Here is a 19,995-nt window from a genome sequence, read left to right as displayed (position 1 = left end):
TCTTCTCTAAGTTCTGAGCCCTAGGAAACAAGAAGTTATAGCAGCAGTGAGAAAAGTGACTTATGACCGTTTTTTCACACTTACAATCATTGCTGCATCCCTACGGTCACGTGAACAAAATTCAAATGCTTGGCAATAGATTCATCTTTTATAACGGTTGCTGTGTCCCAGAGGGTCATGTGATGCCCTTTTGCGAAGCCAGATTCCCTTAACAACTGGGCTCTTAACGTAACAACTGCAGTGATTCACTTCACAAACGTGGCAAGCAAGGTCGTAAAATGGAGCAAAACTCACTCTGACAAATGTCTCTCTTAGCAAATAGAAATTTTGGGCTCCGTTGTAGTTGTAAGTTGAAGACTACCTGTGTTGCTAAAAGTGGCCAATGCAGCTCATAACAAGTAGAATCTGTCCATGGAGAGGCTCCGTCATCCAGGTGATGTGTGTCCCAATGGTGCTTTTCCAAAATGCCAGTGGACTTCCTTGGTTTTTTATTTCCTTGAAACATTTCGCTTCTCATACAAGAAGCTTCTTCAGTTCTGACTTTGCTTTAGTCAGAACAGAAGAAACTTCTTGGATGAGAAGCAAAACATTTTCAGGGGGAAGGGAGAAAGAAGACTCACATATCAGTATAAGATGAATTCAGTCCTTAAACTTACCTCTAATCTATGAAGAAACCTATTTCTCCATCTTTTCCTATTTTTAGAATATAAAGGCATTTGAAAACTTTAGGTTAAGGAATGAATGTCGTTAACCTAAGGACAATAAATGTCTTTCCGCTGCGGTTTAGCTAACATGGGCAGCCAACCCCTGTTTGCACCGGCTGCTTGATAATAATAGTATTATTAATTGGTGTTAGTGTTTGTTTCTTTTTAACTTTTTATATTTTAGCTGCTTATATGTAATAATAAGCCTCCCAGAGTTACGATGGGTGACCAATACATTTTGTAAATAAATAAATAAATGTTAAAGCAGAACATGGATTTTTATTGTTACTTTTTTTTAGTTTGGGCCTTGTGTGTTCTTTGTCTTTTCTGAATTCAGGAGTAACTCTGGCTGCTTCTCATTTTTTCTGCAGGCTCCAGACAGTACAGTGCAGCCATTGCATTCACCCTGGCCCTTTTTTCACACCTGATTAACCATGTCAACATCCGCCTCCAAGCCGAACTGGAAGAAGGAGAGAACCCAGTTCCAGCCTTCCAGAACGATGGCACCGGTAAGGACACACATTCCCTGGAGAGCTGTTCTTTGGGGGCAAAGCAGATGGGGTCCAACAGGAGCCCCCTTCGTCCCAGCTCTTTAGGACCAATGCATGGAGAATCAGCATATTGCCTAGTTGACTTAACAGATTGTGTTTCTCAGTGCTAAAGGCAACCTATTTATTTTAATTAGATGCCACCTTTATTATAATTTTTATAAACCACTCAAGGCAGCAAACATATCTACTACTCCTTCCTTCTATTTTCTGTACAATAGCAACCAGGTGAGGTGCATTGGGTTGAGACAGGATTGGCCCAAAGTCACCCAGCTGGCTTTCATGCCTAAGGCAGGATTTGGAAGTCAAAACCTCCTAGTGATTGGCACAAACTTACCAAACCAATTTTTTCTTTCTTTTTTTTTATTTTTTATTTTATTTTACAACAAAAACAACAAATAAAACCATCTTTCAATTTTACAGTGTGTCGGTTGGGTACATATATCTTGTGCATATGCTAGTATTATTATACATTTATTTAATAATATTCACAATTTATTCTAATCAACATTCTATATCATATTGTTCCATAATTATATTATCATTAAAGTTTTAATTTCAATTCTAGGTTATCTTTCAAAAACAAATCTCAATACTTACTAACCAGCTGTTTTCTAGTGATTGGCCCAAAGTCACCCAGCTGGCTTTCATGCCTAAGGCAGGATTTGGAAGTAAAACCTCCTAGTGATTGGCACAAACTTACCAAACCAACGTTCACGCCTAAGACAGGCACTGTTTTCTGGTGATTGGCCCACAGTCACACTATTGATTTTCATGCTTAGGGCACGACTAGAACTCAGAGTCTCCCTGTTTCTAGTAAAATTGGGAATTGCCCCTAATTTTACTTGTTTGACAGTACTGAAAGGGAGTGGCTGTTTGAAAGAGACACAGGGGACTGGTTCAGGCGGTCCTATTTGGAGCCAGGCCGTGTGAAAAATGGGTCATTGTGCATGCACACAAGAGAGAAGATAAGCCTTTGCGGCGGCGCTTGTGTGAGTGGAGCTGTGTGTGTGAAACGGGTCACCTTTCACGTGGCCTGGTTCCGAATGGGACACCGCCTGGACCACTCCCCTGTGTCTCTTTCAAACAAAAGAGAATGATCTCTCTCACCTGTTGCTACTTGTCTTGCCCTCGGGTGCTTTAGAGCAGTGGTCCCCAACCTTTTTTGTACCAGGGACCAGTTTCAAGCACAAACACTTTTTCGGGGGAGAATCCGAGTTTGGTGGTTTGCTTGCAGACGTTTCATTACCTGACTAGGTAACACCTGATGTTGTTACCTAGTCGGGTAATAAACGTCTGCCAGCAAACCACCAAGTTCAGGGAGCGCCTCGGCCCTGCCTCCCTCAGCCCCATCCCTCAGGTGTCTGTCTCGTTCCTCTCTCAGTCGTTCTCTCGCTGCTCCTGTCGCCGCAGCTCCTCCGAAGCGCCCGTTTACCCCCACCCCCACCCCGCCCGCCCGCGCGCGGTTCAATCCACAGTGCTCCGTTCTGCCTGCCTGCCTGCCTTCTTCGTTTCGGAGCAGCTTCGGCTGATAAAAAGAGGCGAATAGTTATTATTCTCAGCCGAAGCTGCTCCCAAACAACCAAACAGGCAGGCAGGCAGAACGGGCACTGAATTGAACTGCGCACGGGCAGGCGGGTGGGGTAAACGGGCGCTTTGGAGCGCTGCGGCGACAGGAAAGCACCCCCCGGCTTCTTTGAAGCAATTTCTTCCTGGGCTGGTGGAGCAGCGAGAGAGCTACTGAGAGAGGAACGAGGCGGGAGGAAACCGAAGCTGCTGAGCCAGAGAGCAGGACAGGCTTCTGTTGCTTCCTCCCTCCCCTTCTTTCATTTGTGTCCTTGATCCCCGATCCCAGCAGCATTCACCGAAGGCGAAGAAAGCCGCCATTTTTTTTTATTTATTTTTTTCTTTGCGGCCCGGTACAGAGTGCTCCACGGACCAGGACCGGTCCGCGGCCCAGTGGTTGAGGACCCCTGCTTTAGAGAATAGAATACAGAATAACAGAGTTGGAAGTGACCTTGGAGGTCTTCTAGTCCAACCTCCTGCTGAGGCAGGAGACCCGGGCAAATGGGCTGTCCAATCTCCTCTTAAAAACTCCCAGTGATGGAGCACCCACAACTTCCGGAGGGACTGTCCGGAGGGAAGTTGTTCCACTGATCCCTGTCAGGAAAATTCCTTCTTAGTTCTACGTTGCTTCTCTCCTTGGTTAGTTTTCCTTTGGGAAGGCCAAGAGGGTGGGGTGAATCTCACCCCGAGGAGAGTGAGACACCAGGGCAGGAAAGAGTCTTCTCCCTGGACCCCACCGGCCGGAGTCCTTGACCAATAGGGTCTGTAGCACGTCCCTTCTGCCAGAACATTTGATGGCTCGGTTCCTGGGTGGAGAGGTTCATTGTGTCTCCTGCGTTTTGAGCTGCAGCTGCCTTTGTCTATTCTTGCAGAGGGCCCAGAGGCCCAGGAGACGGCAAACTCCGTCGAGAGAGAAAGTGAAGCTGACTCGGCTGGCCCCCGGCCCCCTGGGGAGCCACAGCAGAACGACAGCCAAAAGGGCAAAAAGTATTCGCGCCTCTCTTGCCTGCGCCGTCGCCGCCGGGCCCAGAAGCTGGATGAGAGTGACCTGAGCGAGGGCTTCGACTCAGATTCCAGTCCAGAGTCCACCAAAGCCAGTGGCGCCTCGGAGACGGGCTCCGAGAAGAGCGACGAAGAAGCCGAGGCGGCCTTTGACATGGAGTCTGATTCCGACATGAACAGCCAGGAATCCCGCTCGGATCTGGAAGACATGGAGGAAGAGGAGGCCGAGGCTGAAGGGGGCAATGGAAAGTGGGGCCAGCCCCGGGGTGTCAAGAACGGGACCAGGGGAGCCCCAGACTTTTTGGCCAGTGAAGGGGGTCGGCTGCCAGACTTGAAGGGCCCTGGCCTCCCCAAGACTGACCCTCCAGAGCCTGTGGCCAACGGGCCGGGCTCCTTGGGTGGCAGTGAGGCCAGCATCGCCAGCAACCTGCAGGCCATGTCCACGCAGCTCTTCCAGACCAAGCGGTGCTTCCGGCTGGCCCCCACTTTCAGCAACGTCCTTCTGAAGCCGGGCTGTGGGCCGCCCACTCCGAAGGAGGCAACAGGAGATGGCAAGCCTTGCGTCAACGGGGACGTGGAGAGGTCCTTGGCACCTGAGCCAGGTGAGGGCTCGTTGGTAAGGGAACTTGGCTTCCTCACTGCCTGTCGGAAGGTTGCAAAAGGGGGTCATGTGACCTGGGACCTCAGAATGGTCCTCAGTGCGAGTCAGCTGCCAAGGATTTGAATTCCGCTTCCAAACTGCTACACTGCTCTTCCAGATTTCCTTCCTCCCCCCCTTTTTTTTTAGTATGGCAACTCCTAAAACAGGCATAGGAATGTTTTATGAGTTGACAGTGGATTTAACCTGCCTCTCGGACTGAAAATTCCCCAAATAGGCCCATTATAAAGCTGTCTTTTGATGCTGGGCACAAATCTCTGCTCAAGACATCTGCAAGTGGGTGGGTGTCTCTGTACAGGAGGTAGTCCTTGAATTACAACGGTTCATTCTGTGATGACAGCCCTGAGAAAAGTGACTTTTTTTCGCCCTTACGACCTTTGCAAGCATCCCTCATGGTCACGCGATCCAAATTCAAATCTTTGGCAGCTGACTCGCACTGAGGGCCATTCTGAGGTCCCAGGTCACGTGATCCCCTTTTGCAACCTTCCGACAGGCAGTGGGGAAAAGCCAGGTTCCCTTAAGAACCGTGTTTGTAACTTCACTGCAGTGATTCACTTCACAACAAAATGGTCATAAAATGGGGCTAAACTCCCTTAACAAATGTCTCCCTTAGCAACAGAAGGTTTGGGCTCAAATTACGGTTGTAAATTGAGGACTACCTGTGGATTCTAATCCCATAGTCCAGTGATGGTGAACCTTTTCGGCACCAAGCGCCCAAACCAGAACACACGTGCATGTGCGTGCGCCAAAGCGCCAGAAAACCAAAGACCAGCTGGCTAGTGTGTGCATGCCTGGGTTTTTGGCCATTTTCCAGGCTGTTTTTGGGGCCGTTTTTCAGGCTGTTTTTGGCCTGAAAAATGGCCTGTTTTCAGGGCATTTTCTGGGGCATTTTCAGGCCGTTTTTCAGGCATGAAAATGGCCCACAGAATGGTCTGAAAAATGGCCTGAAAACACCCCAGAAAACGCCACAAGAATGCCCTAGAAAATGGCGCAAAAATGGCCTGGAAAAGGCCCGAAAAATGGCCTATTTTTTGGCCAATTTTCGGGCCCTTTTCCAGTGCTCTGGTGCCCGCGAAGACCAGCTTGCCAGTGTGCATAAAACCAGAAGAGCAGCTGGCGATGGCGCACATGTCCACTGAGGGGGCTCTGCTTGCCACCTCTGGCACGCATGCCATAGGTTCGCCATCACAGCCCTAGTTCCTTGGCCACGCTCCTTTCCAGCCCTACAATTCTTTGCCCTTTGCTGACTTCTCCAATCTCTTTGAGTTTTAACAATATGTTTCCCTGGTCTTAAGACGATGTTTCCGAGTCAGAAGAAAGCATCTCCAGCAGCAGATCCTGCAGGAACGAGCGTTCTCTCCAAGAGAAACTGGAAATTATAAGTGGCGAAGGATTGCTGCCCACTGTCAAGGTGTTCCTGGACTGGCTGAGAACGAACACCGACCTCATCATCATGTGCGCGCAGGTGAGTAGCTCTTGGCTCCTGCAGAAGCCTCTCTTCCCTTCTCTTTTGCCGCCTTGGGTTTCTAATGTCCCAAAGGTGCTTTTTCAGGAGGCCACTGGACCTCCTGGTTTTTCCTTGAAGACGTTTCGCTTTCTCATCCAAGAAGCTTCTTCAGCTCTGACTGGATGGTCACTTGGAGGCCACTTGGAGGCCACTTGGAGGCCACTTGGAGGTTTATCTGTATCCTCAAGGTCACCTGAGTGGTGCTCCTGGTTCCTGTAGTCTGCATTTTTCCCTCTGGAAATCCATTCCTACTCCCACATCCTTCAAAGGGTGTCCATCCAAAATTGTATAGCTAAAAATATGATGATGTTCTCTGGTTGGGTCATGAAATGTCTGCAAGAAAACCACAAAGTTCAGAGAGCCCCAATGATGCCACTGTCTTATATCACAGCTGATTTAAATCCCCCTCCATACCTTTGTGCTTTCTCTCTCTTTATGGAGCAGCTCTGGGTTAAAAGCCACACTATTTGGGCCCTGAAGGATCTCCCACTTTATCCTCCCAATAATTTGATGCCCTGGCTGAGGAAGAAGAAAAGATATCTTCAAATATTCAAACTTCCCTATTGTTTCCCACCTTCTCTCCTTGCAGAGTTCCCAGAGTTTATGGAATCGACTTTCAGTCCTCCTAAACCTGCTTCCTTCAGCTGGAGACCTGCAAGATTCTGGTACCCTTCTATGAAACTCTTTTCTTTCATTATTCCCCCCCCCCCCCAATTCTGAATATGCATTACTTGTGTGGTTCAGCCTTCACTATTTGCTTAATGGTTTTATACTTCCCCTTATGGTCCAATTCTCCAGATTTGTTCATTGGCACAAGCAGGAAAGTTTTGTTTCATTTTGCCCCTTCCAGCAGCCTCTTTTGCAAGACCACTCAGCAGTTAACATTTTAAAGCATCTCTGGTGTCAGAGGTTGGTCAGAAGGAACCCTTCTTCCCTTCATGTCTGTGGAGATTCTCAGTCAGCCAGCTCATAGTTGTCTCAAAGGGGCTTTTTCAAAAGGCAACTGGGTTCTTTTTTCCCTGAGGAAGAAGACATTTTCCTTCTCACCCAAGAAGCTTCATCAATCATCCCCCAGAACTGATGAAGCTTCTGGGACCACCCATCTCCCTCAGAGTGAGTCTGGACGGTGTACAAATAGACATTAAAAAAGCTATACAGGTGATTCTCGGATTATCGTCACAATTGGCCCTAAAATTTATGTTGCTAAGCAAGTCAGTTATTAACAGCAATAGCACTTAGACTTATATCCCGCTTCACAGTGCATTACAGCCCTCTCTAAGCGGTTTACAGAGTCAGCCTATTTGCCCCCAACAATCTGGGTCCCCATTTTACACACCTTAGAAGGACAGAAGGATGAGACAACCTTGAGCTGGTCAGGATTAAACTGTTGGCAGTGTGCAGAGTTAATCTGTAGTACTGCATTCTGGAAGGAAGGAAGGAAAGGGAGGGAAGGAAGGAAGGAAGGAAAATAGCAATAGCCCTTAGGCTTATATACTTCTTCACAGTGCTTTACAGCCCTCTCTAAGCAGTTTACAGAGTCAGCCTCTTGCCCCCAACAATCTGGGTCCTCATTTTACCAACCTCAGAAGGACGGAAGACTGAGTCAACCTTGAGCCTGGTGAAATTCCAACTGTCAAATTGCAGTCAGCCGACAGTCAACAGAAATAGCCTGCAGTACCGCACTCTAACCACTGTGCCACTGTGGCTCATGTTCACTCATTAAGTGAATTTTGCTGCATTTTATGACCCCTCTTGCCACAGTTGTTAAGTGAATCACTGCAGCTGTTAAATTACTAACATGGTTATTAAGTGAATCTGGCCTTCCCCCTTGACTTTGCTTGTCAGGTCACAAAAAAGGAATCACATGACCCTGGGACACTGCCACTGTCATAAATGTGAGTCAGTTGCCAAACATCCGAATGGTAAATCACATGACCATGGGGATGCTGCCACGGTTGCAAGTGTGAAGAATAGTCAAAAGCCAGCAACTTTGAACGGTCACTAAATGAACTGTTGTAAGTCGAGGACTACCTGTATATAAATATTATAACAAAATAGAATAAAACTATAAAAATTCAGAATTAAAAAGGGCCCATGAGAGGCTTCAGGTCTTTCCTCCCTCTGGGCTCTGTCGGTGATTGTCTCCCTTCTTGCTGCAGGCTTGTTCCTCTCCAGTGAAGTGAAGAGCATGTTGTCGGGCTGCGAACTTCCTGACTTGAACACTTCCTTGCTCCTGCCAGAAGACGTGGCCCTCCGCAACCTGCCCCCTTTGAAGAGCGCGCACAAGAGGTTTAACTTTGAGCAGGACCGGCCTGTCCTTACCGAAGTGGAGGAGGTGATGGAGATTTTCCCGCCTCCCCCCCCTTTTTTTTACAAAAAATTAAGAAAAAAAGATCGCAAAAGTTGGATTTGGGTTGAGTTGAGGATTATAATGATAATAGCACTTGGACTTTATATGCCGCTTTTTACAGAGTCAGCCTCTTGCCCCCAACAATCTGCATCCTCATTTTACCGACCTCAGAAGGATGGAAGGCTGAGTCAACCTTGTGCCGGTCAGGATTGAACTGTTAGCAGTTGGCAGAATTAGCCTGCAATACTGCCATTCTAACCACTGGGAGGGAAGGAAGGAAGGAAAGAAAGAAAGAAAGAACAGCAATAACTCTTTGACTTACTGTATATACCCCTTCACAGTGCTTTACAGCCCTCTAAGTGGTTTACAGAGTCAGTTTCCATTTATCTAATCTCTATTATATCTCGCTGTCTATCCTATCTATCTATCATCTCTATCTATCTATCTATCTATCTATCTATCTATCTATCTATCTATCTATCTACCTATATCTATCTAATCTCTATTATATCTCTGTGTCTAGCCTTCCTTCCTACCTATCCACCTACCTATCTATGATTGCAATGGGCAGTTTGAGGTCCAGTTGGGCTGAGCCAGTTACTTCCACCCACCCACCATCCATCCATCCCCCCGCCCCCCGCCAACACAGCTAGCCTTCTCCTTGACTTGACTTCCCCTGGGTGCTCCCCCTGCCCTAAAGATGCCCTCTCTCCTCTTCCCCGCAGTCCGTGGTTCGCATCTGCTGCATCCGAAGCTTCGGCCATTTCATCACCCGTCTGCAAGGCAGCATCCTGCAGTACAACTCCGAAGTGGGCATCTTCATCAGCATCGCACAGTCAGAGCAGGATGGCCTGCTGCAGCAGGCCCAGGCGCAGTTCCGCATGGTGAGCCCAGGAGGGGTGGGTGGGTAGGAACCAAGGCTGGGTTGGGTGCTAATGTGGGAAGAAGAAGAATCAGCTGACTGGTGCTCCATCTACCCTGTAGCTAGTCACAACCATTGGCAGTCATCTGTTCTTCTTCACTTCCTCTTTTAACTGCTTTGGGTTGGTTCAATTCCCTCTCTGAAAAAATGATTGATTTTTAAAAAGCATCTCTTTGGGGTTTGTGAAAAGCTTGTAAACTATGGGGTGTTTGTTGAAATTGAGAGGGGTGATAGCATTAGCAATAGCACTTAGACTTACATATCGCTTCACAATGCTTCACAGTCCTCTCCCAAGCAGTTTAGACCTTGGTCAGGTTTGAACTGTTGGCAGTGTGCAGAGTTAGCCTGCACTACTAATCACAAGGAAGGAAGGAAAGGAAGAAAGGAAGGACACTTAAACCTATATACCACTTCACGGTGCTTCACAGCCCTCTCTAAGCAGTTTAGACCTTGGTCAAGGTTGAACTGTTGGCAGTGTGCAGTTAGCCTGCACTACTAATTACTGGGGAGGGAGGGAGGGAAGGAAGGAAGAAAGAGAAGGGAAGGAAGGAAGGACACTTAGACCTATATACTGCTTCACAGTGCTTCACAGCCCTCTCTAAGTGGTTTAGACCTTGAACTGTTGGCAGTGTGCAGAGTTAGTCTGCACTATTAATTAGAAGAAAGGACATTTAGACTTATGTACTGCTTTCTAGTGCTTTCCAGACCTCTCTAAGCGGTTTACAGAAGAAGGAAGGAAGGAGGGAGGGAGGGGTGGAAGGAAGGAAGGAAGGAAGGAAGGGCAATAGCAATAGCCCTTAGACTGCTATACCATTTCACAGTGCCTTTCCAGCCCTCTCTCAGTGGTTTACAATGTCAGCTTCTTGCCCCCAACAATCTGGGTCCTCATTTTACCCACCTCAGAAGGACAAAAGGCTGAGTCAACCTTGAGCTTGGGAATGGGAAGAATTTTTGAAAAGGGTCAAAGAAATCCCTTGGAAAATTAAAATTAAAAACAGAATCTGCATGGCTGCAGAGAAGGAAATCTACCTTTTTGATTGACAAGAATTGGGGTGGGTGGCTGATACTTGCATTATCAACACGTCCATCTGCAAATATTGGGTTCCACTCAGTTTCTTATGTCATCAATGAAACTAGGTATATATAGGGCTATAGCAAGACTCAGCCCCTGATATCTTCTTTCTGAATCATAAAAAAAAATTTTTTTGCACCTTTAAATATTTAAAAAGTTTTCTGGGTCCTTCAAAAGGTTTGCTATGTGGGCAGCATGATTTACAAAAAAACCCAACCCCAACTACATTATCCGGTATCTGTCAGAGAATGAGGCATGATGTGAATTCACGCTTCGTCATTGGAGTTTTTGGAAGCCGTATCCTAAAAAGGATTGTCCTTAGAGATAAATCTGGGAAATGGGGAGGTTATAGTTTAAAAAGCAGGTTAACTTGATGTGCCCCCCCCCCCCTTCTCTCTTTCCCTCCTAGGCTGCCGAGGAAGCCCGACGGAACCGGCTGATGCGTGACATGGCCCAGCTTCGACTGCAGGTACAGGAGAGGAAGGAGGTTGGGGCTGCTGTATGTCTTGTCTAAATCGGAGGTCCAATCAGATCCATCTTCCTGGACAGGGAAGGAATTCTGCCTTGCCCAATTGTTTACTTCATTCATTTGATGTGACTTGACTTATGAGGCTGGCTGTCTTGGGAAGTGATTCTGACTGGCAAATGCAATTAAATAGCAGTAGCACTTAGACTTCTATATCGCTCCATTGCACTTTATATACTCTCTTGGTTTGTTTTTTTATAAATATCAACCTCTTGCTCCCAACGATCTGGGCCCTCATTTTATCGACCTTGGAAGGATGGAAGGCGGAGTCAATCTTGAGTCCTGTCAGGATCGAACTCCTGGCTGAAGGCAGAGTTAGTCCCAATGCTGCATTTTAACCACTGTCAGGAAGGAAGGAAGGAAAATAGCAATAGCACTTAGACTTCTATACCACTTCACAGTGCTTCACAGCCCTCTCTAAGCATTTTACAGTCAGCGTTCCCCCACCCCCCCAACAATCTGGGCCCCTATTTTACCCACCTTGGAAGAAGGCTGAGCCAACCTTGAGCCAATTAAGATCAAACTCCTGTCTGTGGGCAGTTAGTCCCAATGCTGCATTTTAACCACTGTCAGGAAGAAAGGAAGGAGTTAAGGGAAGGGGAGGGAGGGAAGGAAGGAAGGAAGGAAGGAAGGAAGGAAGGAAGGAAGGAAGGAAGGAGCAGCAGCAATAGCACTTAGACTTATATACTGCTTCACAGTGCTTTCCAGCCCTCTCTAGGTGCTTTACAGAGTCAGCCTGTTGCCCCCAACAATCTGGGTCCTCATTTTACCCACCTCGGAAGGACGGAAGACTGAGTCAACCTGGAGCTGGTCAGGATCGAACTCCTGGAAGTTGGCAGAGTTAGTCTGCAATGCTACATTCTGACAACTGGGAAGGATGGAAGGAAGGAAGAAAAGGGAGGAAGGAAGGAACGAGCACTTAGACTTATATACCGCTTCACAGTGCTTTACAGCCCTGTCTAAGTGGTTTACAGAGTCAGCCTATTTTCCCCCAGCAATCTGGGTCCTCATTTTACCGACCTGGGAAGGACGGAAGGCTGAATTAACCTTGAGTCCTGTCAGGATTGAACTCCTGGCTGTGGGCAGAGTTTGCCTGCAATACAAGGAGTTCTCGGGTTACCACATTTCATTTAGTGACAGTGGCACTGTAGAAGGTGATTTATGAGTTTTTCACATTTATGACCGTTGTAGCATCCCCATGGTCATATGATCCAAACTCTTGGCAACTGATTCACATTTATGATGGTTGCAGTATCCTGGGGTCATGTGATCCTCTTTTTTGACCTTCCTGACAATCCAAGTCAATGGAGAAGGCCAGATTCACTTAACAACTATGTTCCTTAACAACTGTGTTACCTTCCGACAAGCAAAGTCAACGGGGAAGCCAGATCTATTTTGAACAGCTGTATTCCTAACTGAACAGCTACAGTGATGCACTTAATCACGGTGGCAAGAAAGGTTGCAAAATAGGGCAAAATTCCCTTAACAACTGTCTCGCTTAGCAACAGGAATTTTGGGCTCAATTGTGGTGGTAAGTCAAGGATTACCTGTACTGCACCACCAGGCTCATACATCCATGTAATAATAAACCCCGGGGGGGGGGAGGGGGAATGAAGCACATAGCAAAGCAGAGACACAAAGAATCCTCTTTGTGATGACCCAAAGGGGCGTGGCACAAAGGCAACACAGTCAGACCATCAGTAGGAGTCTCTTTATTAGCTCCAACTTTGCCCCCAATGTCCAGGTTACCTGGCTGGAGAAGAACTCTCCCAGAACAGCCTTTGGCTGCAGAGAATCAAATCCATAATCTGGTAAACAAAAACTGTAACTATAAGTCCAATCAAGGCAAAAGGAGGTAATCGGTTCGGCAGGGCAGGAGCAAGAATTCCAGACTTGAAGGCACGGCAGTAATTCAACACGGCTGGGAAGACACCAGGAACACAGATAACTAAAGTCAACACAAGATAAACTCACGTTTGCTCCCAGTATGCATTTCTCTTAAACTCTCTTCCCAGCTGTAGCTAATGAAGGGAATCAGGGCCCTTTCCCAGAACAGCCTTTGGCTGCAGAGAATCAAATCCATAATCTGGTAAACAAAAACTGTAACTATAAGTCCAATCAAGGCAAAAGGAGGTAATCAGTTCGGCAGGGCAGGAGCAAGAATTCCAGACTTGAAGGCACGACAGTAATTCAACACGGCTGGGAAGACACCAGGAACACAGATAACTAAAGTCAACACAAGATAAACTCACGTTTGCTCCCAGTATGCATTTCTCTTAAACTCTCTTCCCAGCTGTAGCTAATGAAGGGAATCAGGGCCCTTTCCTCCCCCATAAGCCACGCAACCCACGTTGCTCTCTTCTCCGTTCCTCCCTGCGTGCCCTAGGATGAAGAGGGGGTGGGCCTGGGTCTTCTTCTGAACTCCTTCTCCCTTGTTCTACACCTCTCCTGCTCTGCCCAGCCGGACTTTGCCCTTCCCCAGTTTCCTCCACAGCCAACGGAGCCACACGCCCACTCCCTGTCAGCTGTTCATCTTCCTCCTCGGATTCAGACTCCAACAGGGGCATGACACTCTTTGCCCTGAATCAAATATTGCAATATTCCAATTTCCATTCATCGCAACCTGCTGGTATTTACTATATTAATTCTGGGTGAGGAACAGTAGTGGGATCCTACCTTAGTCGCTACCAGTTCAGTGGGTGATCGCACATGCGCGCGCGCGCGCCCTTAACAACCCAATCAGCTGAGAGGATGAAGAAAGGAAAAGCTAGGAGTGACCCTTCCATGCGCTTTTCAGACTTGTATCCTCAGCTGATTGTGGGAGGTTTTTTTTTTCTCCTCTCAGCTGATCAGAGGAACAGGTAGTGATTTTTACTACTGAACCGGGCCGAACCGGTAGCATACCGCCACCGGTGAGGAATTGTGGCCCTCCCAACTAAATAGCTGGCGAGTTGTATATGTTTGCATGAAATAACTTTCTGCCTTCGTCGCTGCTTTTCATCTGCTGAGTTGCAAGGAGACAACTTGCCACTCCTCCAAGCTTCTTCTCTAAAGATTCTTGTTTCCATTGTTTTCCCCTCCTTCCCCCAAACAGCTGGAGGTGTCCCAGCTGGAAGGCAGTCTCCAGCAGCCCAAGGCTCAGTGTGTGATGTCCCCTTACCTGGTCCCGGACACCCAGGCCCTCTGCCAGCACCTCAGCCCCATCCGGCAACTGGCTGCCAGCGGGAGGTTCATTGTCATCATCCCACGGACAGGTAAGCAGAACGCAGGTAGAGCTGAAGCAGAAGGAATCCCTTCTGGCGCAGTCCTAGTAGATTTGGCCAAGGGAAGTTTCTCTGTACCTGTTGTGGCCCACTGGCAGCTGACGAAGCTGGCAGCAGAGTCAGACAGTAGTGAGGAGGTTGAGGAGGAACCTGGGCTGGGCCTGGAGGCTGAGGAAGGCCTGGAGAAGGGCTCTGCATCAGAGCCGGGCCAGGGCAGACTGGCAGTCATCAGCTGCCTTCAGACTCAGACAGCAGTGAGGCGAGGGAGCTTCTGGAACCACTTCCCAGCCTGCGCATGCACAGGGCTACCAGAAGACAAGAACAATTGAGAAAGCAGGGTCAACTCAGGAGTAAGGCCACACCTCGGAGATGATTGGCCCCTCTCCTGGGACATAAAAGAGGAGCGAACGGGATGTGAGCTTTTGCAGGAAGCAATTAGTTCGTCTGGTCAATTCAAGCTTTGAAAAGTTCTGTTTGACTCTGTATCCAATTTGGCCTTGCCCTGCATCTGGCAATTAGTTCTCTGGCCGCATTCCAAGTGCAGTAAGGTAGGTGTCTAAACATTCCCCTGAAAGACTGTTTCTGAAGCCTTGCAGGCTGTGAATGAACATAATTCACAGCCATGGAAATAAAAGAGGTTTTGCCGGGGATTAAGATTGTGTTCTATGATTTCTAAGGAAGGCTAGTGTCAGGACTCCAACATGCACCCCCATTCAGATCATAAGTCTCTAGCCACATCCCTCAGAGTAAAAAAGATTGATTTATTAGGAGTTGACATGTCGGCGTTTCCTGGTTGCAGCCGACTCTGACACATCATTCATTTCCCCCTTGACCCTAGTCTTCCCCCCACCCCCTTGGATATATATTCTCCAATGAGACACATCCATAGCCCAGAGTCATCAATCATGCTCTCCAGTAATAAACTTGCACGCCAACAGCTTTGGTTGCCAAAGCGGTTATCTGAAGCATTTAAGGAATGCACTGCTTTCCCCCACTCCCATTTTGCTGCCAACTAAAAAGACCAAATAAGTATTTTTTAGTTGACACCTAGGTCAGAACAGTACCTCATCATGCCTGCCTGGAAGGGAAGAGGAAGGAAGGCGTATGGAGATGTTGGGCCAGAGGAGATGTGGCTTTAGGAAGATTTCCGAGCCCCCTTGGGACTCTGGAGGTTGCGGGGGGAAGTGGGCTGCCTGCTCTACGACCTACTGCTGTTAAAGGGGAAATAACAAGAATGTTTGGCTCTTGTTTTAGTCATTGATGGCTTAGATTTCCTGAAGAAGGAGAATGCAGGAGCTCGGGACAGCATCCGATACTTAGAAGCAGAATTTAAAAAGGGAAACAGGTAAGTTGTCCTGTCCCTTGTCCTGCTTTTTCCTCCATATATTCATCCGGGGGGATCATTCCAGATGTCAAATTACAGTCTCACTTAAACATTTTAAGAGCTTCTGTGGCACAGTGGTTAGAGTGCAGTATTGCAGGCTCCTTCTGCTGACTGCCAGCTGACTGCAATTTGGCAGTTCAAATCTCACCAGGCTCAAGGTTGACTCAGCCTTCCGTCCTTCCGAGGTCGGTAAAATGAGGACCAAGATTGTTGGGGGCAAGAGGCTGACTCTGTACACCACTTAGAGACACTGTGAAGTGGTATATAAGTCTAAGGGCTATTGCTATTCCTCCTTCCTTCCTTCCTTCCTTCCTTCCTTCCTTCCTTCCTTCCTTCCTTCCTTCCTTCCTTCCTCCCTCCTTCCTTCCTTCCTTCCCTCCCTCCCTCCTTCCCTTCCCTTCCCTTCCCTTCCCTTCCCTTCCTTCCTTCCTTCCTTCCTTCCTTCCTTCCTTCCTTCCTTCCTTCCTTCCTTCCTTCACTGTGAAGCTGAATATATGTCTGTGCTATTATTATTCCTTTCTTCCCTTTTCTTTCTTTCTTTCTTTCTTTCTTCCTTCCTTTCTTTCCCTTCCCTTCCCTTCCTTTCCTTCCTTCCTTTCTTCCTTTTTTCTTTTCCTTCTTTCCTTCCTTCCCTCCCTCCCTCCCTTTCCTTTCCTTTCCTTTCCTTTCCTTTCCTTTCCTTTCCCTTCCCTTCCCTTCCCTTCCTTTCCTTTCCTTTCCTTTCCCTTCCTTCCCTTCCCTTCCCTTCCTTCCTTCCTTCCTTCCTTCCTTCCTTCCTTCCTTCCTTCCTTCCTTCCCTTCCTTCCTTCCTTCCCTTCCCTTCCTTCCTTCCTTCCCTCCCTCCCTCCTTCCCTTCCTTCCTTCCTTCCTTCCTTCCTTCCTTCACTGTGAAGCTGAATATATGTCTAAGTGCTATTATTATTCCTTTCTTCCCTTTTCTTTCTTTCTCTCTCTCTCTCTCTCTCTCTCTCTTCCTTCTTTCCTTCCCTCCTTCCCCTTCCCTTCCATTTCATTCCTTCCTACTTTCCTTTCCTTCCTTTCCCTTCCTTTCCTTCCTTCCTTTCTTTCCCTTCCCTTCCTTTCCTTCCTTCCTTCCTTTTTCTTTTCCTTCTTTCCTTCCCTCCCTTCCCTTCCCTTCCCTTCCTTTCCCTTCCTTTCCTTTCCTTTCCCTTCCCTTCCTTCCTTCCTTCCTTCCTTCCTTCCTTCCTTCCTTCCTTCCTTCCTTTCCTTCCTTCCTTCCTTTTTTTCTTTTCCTTCTTTCCTTCCCTCCCTTCCCTTCCCTTCCCTTCCTTTCCTTCCTTTCCTTCCCTTCCTTCCTTCCTTCCTTCCTTCCTTCCTTCCTTCCTTCCTTCCTTCCTTCCTTCCTTCCTTCCTTCCTTCCTTCCTTCCTTCCTTCCTTTCCTTCTCTGTGAAGTGGCATATAAGTCTAAGTGCTATTGCTATTTTGGGTGAACTACATTCCTATAGAAGAAAACTCAAAGACAAAATTTAAAACAAGCTGCTTGTTATTTTTTTTCATTGAAGGTGGTTTTTTGCTAAGGGGTAACTATTCAAACTACAGGGAGTCCTCAACTTAAAGTAGAACTTAGAACAGTTCATTTAGTGACCCTTCAAAGTTACAAGAATAGCACCGAAAAAAGCGACTTGCGACCATTTTCCACACGACCATTGCCGCCTCCCCTTGGTTGTGTGATCAAAACTCAGATGCTTGGAAACAGACTCATATATACGACAGTTACTGTGTCCCGGAGTCACGTTTGCAACTTCTGATGAACAGTCAATGAGTTCACTTAACAACTGCAGTGATTCACTTAACTATGGCAAGAAAGGTCATAAAATGGGACAATGTGCACTTAACTGTCTCGCTTAGCAACAGAAATATTGGACTCATTTTTGGTCGAAGACAAAGACTACCTATACCCAGGGAGAATGGCCATAGGAATGAGTTTTTTTGGGAGGGGAAAGACAAGCCACATTCCAAAAGCTGGAAGCAGCCTTTTACTGTTAATTTTTAAAAATGTGTACCAAAACCATCCTTTTTGGGCTGATATTTCTCCATCATAGAGGCTGAAACTCTATTCTAAAGTCGTTTGCTGCATCTGTTGTGGCGACTTTGTCCTTCCTTATGTTTAGAGTGAGGGGACGCGGTAGCTCAGGAGTTAAAGATGCTGAGCTTGTTGATCAGAAAGGTCGGCCATTCGGCTGTTCAAATCCCTAGCGCCACGTCACGGAGTGAGCTCCCGTTCCTTGTCCCAGCTTCTGCCAACCTCGCGGTTCAAAAGCACATTCAAAAAATGCAAGTAGAAAAATAGGGGGACCCCTTTGGTGGGAAGGTCACAGCGTTCCATATGCCTCTGAAGGCGTTGAGTCCTGCCAGCCACATGACCACAGAGACGTCTTCGGACAGTGCTTGCTCTTTGGCTTTGTCACGGAGACAAGCACTGCCCCCTAGAGCCAGAAACGACTAGCACGGATGTGCCAGGGAACCTTTACCTTTATATTTAGAGTAGGGTCATCACTACTTAGGAATGTTAGTAATATTATTCTTCTCTCCTGTGCTCTTCTCTCCAGGTACATTCGCTGTCAGAAAGAAGTCGGAAAAAGTTTTGAAAGGCATAAGCTGAAGAGACAAGATTTAGATGCTTGGTAAGCCTGTGAGCTTAATCCCTTAAGGGGCCGTGGCCCACTACCGGGACGTGGCCTGTTTGGAACTGGGTCACGCAAGCCATTGGGCAGCGCACGCATGTATGCATACAGCTCAACTTGCACTTACACGGACTGTTGAAACTTACAACGGCACTGAAAAAAGGGACTTGTGGCTGTTTCTCACACTTAATGGCCGTTGCAGACTCCCCGTGGGCCCGCGATCAAACTTCAGACATTTGGCAACCGATTCGTATTTACAATGGTTGCGCCATCCTGGGAGGGGGGTCACCTGATCCCTTTTAGTGACCTTTCCTGACCAGCAAAATCAATGGGAGAGCCAGATTCGCTTAACAACTAAACAGCTGCGATGATTCGCTGAACAACTGGGGCAAGAAAAGTCGTAAAACAGGGCAAAACTCCTTTCGCAAGTTGTCTCACTTGGCAACACAAGTGTTGGGCTCGATGGTGGGTCGTAACTCAAAGACTACCTGTGCCTGGTGTGCTTTTGCCAACCAGATTTTCTCTCTCTCTCTCTCCTGCTGCTGCCTTGTTTCAACATCTTGTCCTTCATCCTCCCTTCCCAGGAACCTCTATAAGATCTTGGACAGCTGTAAGCAGCTGACCGCCTCTCAGGGAGGCAGCGAAGACGACACGGCTGGCATGGTGACTGTCATCACCGGCTTCCAACTCCAGGACCCCAGCAAACTTTCTGCTCCCATGCAGGTAGGTGTCTGGCATAGAATAGAATAACAGAGAGTTGGAAGGGACCTTGGAGGTCTTCTAGTCCAACCCCCTGCTCAGGCAGGAAACCCTACACCAGGGGCGTCAAACTCTTATTTCATTGAGGGCTACATCAGGGTTGTGTTTGACCTGGTAGGGTAGTGGGCATGGCCGGGGACGAGGCCAGCTCGACGTCACTTGTGTTGGTGGGGGGCACCTGTGGTGGCCAAGTGCTAAGGTAGGACTTCCCTCAGACCGCTCCCCTCATTATAATCCTTTCCTTCCCTCCCTCCCTTCCTTCCTTCTCTTCTCTTCTTTTTCCTTCCCTCCTTCTCTTTTATTCTTCCTTCCCCTCTTCTTTTTTCCTTCCCTCTTCATTCTCTTTTCTTCTTCTCTTCTTTTTCTTTCCCTCTTTTTTCTTCCTTGCTCTCTTCCCATCTTTCCTTCTTTGTCTTTCCTTTTCTCCTTTCCTGTCTCTTCTTGGATGCTCAAATGCAAAAGGGAAAGAAAAACTTCTCCTTTTGTTTTGTTTTTAGTTTGTTTTGCTAGCCCTCTGCCAGCGAAAATGGAGTCCAAGGGAAGTCGCACAGGCCCTCCCCCAGGCCCCATTTCTGCTGGCAGAGGCACTGCCGGCACTCCTTTGCTCTTTCCAGGGCAACCCCACGGGCCAGCTGCAGCCCGTGGGCCTTGAGTTTGACACCCCATCCCTAGACTTTCCTTTCTATGAAAGACAAATCAAAATAAACGTTTTGAAATAACGATGGTCTTCCCCATTGCCACTACCGCTTCCCGCGAATGCCTTGTTGGGAAGTCAAGAAGATTTAAAATTTTTAAAGATTTAAAATTTAAGACAACTTATATAGCTGCCCGGCTCGCTCTTGAGTGACTGCAGGCGGTTTACTGGGATCAAATCCTCATACAATAAAAAAACCAAGTTATAAAAGAAATTAAAAAGCAATAACACCCTTTGTCAACTCATAAAACATTCCTATGCCTGTTTTAGTGGTTGCCATAAAAAAAAAGGGCGGGGTGAGGAAGGAAATCTGGAAGAGCAATGCAGCAGTTTGGAAGCGGAAGTACATTCCAACTGTTATCTTTAAAAGATTGTAACTAAACTACCAGAGCTT

The 19,995-nt window shown here is 47.5% G+C and overlaps 1 protein-coding gene across 1 annotated transcript in view; it reads left to right on the top strand.

Moving 5' to 3' along the window:
- SMG5 (SMG5 nonsense mediated mRNA decay factor) overlaps positions 1–19,995 on the top strand; it is a 41,833-nt gene that overhangs the window by 20,293 nt on the left and 1,545 nt on the right. The window contains exons 11-21 of the mRNA XM_087943492.1: positions 1,076–1,213; positions 3,691–4,422; positions 5,774–5,943; positions 6,575–6,650; positions 8,145–8,320; positions 9,061–9,219; positions 10,739–10,798; positions 13,950–14,109; positions 15,373–15,463; positions 18,074–18,148; positions 18,733–18,871. Of these exons, the coding sequence (XP_087799618.1) occupies positions 1,076–1,213; positions 3,691–4,422; positions 5,774–5,943; positions 6,575–6,650; positions 8,145–8,320; positions 9,061–9,219; positions 10,739–10,798; positions 13,950–14,109; positions 15,373–15,463; positions 18,074–18,148; positions 18,733–18,871 (1,976 nt within the window). The remainder of the gene's footprint in view (positions 1–1,075; positions 1,214–3,690; positions 4,423–5,773; positions 5,944–6,574; positions 6,651–8,144; positions 8,321–9,060; positions 9,220–10,738; positions 10,799–13,949; positions 14,110–15,372; positions 15,464–18,073; positions 18,149–18,732; positions 18,872–19,995) is intronic.

The sequence above is a fragment of the Notechis scutatus genome, chromosome 14 (genome assembly GCF_049901735.1).
Source record: "Notechis scutatus isolate UNSWTSFEM ecotype Mainland chromosome 14, rNotScu1.2, whole genome shotgun sequence".
Classification (NCBI taxonomy): Eukaryota; Metazoa; Chordata; class Lepidosauria; order Squamata; family Elapidae; genus Notechis; species Notechis scutatus.
The sequence above is the reverse complement of the archived record's forward strand: the minus strand, read 5'-3'. Positions and strand labels throughout refer to the sequence as shown.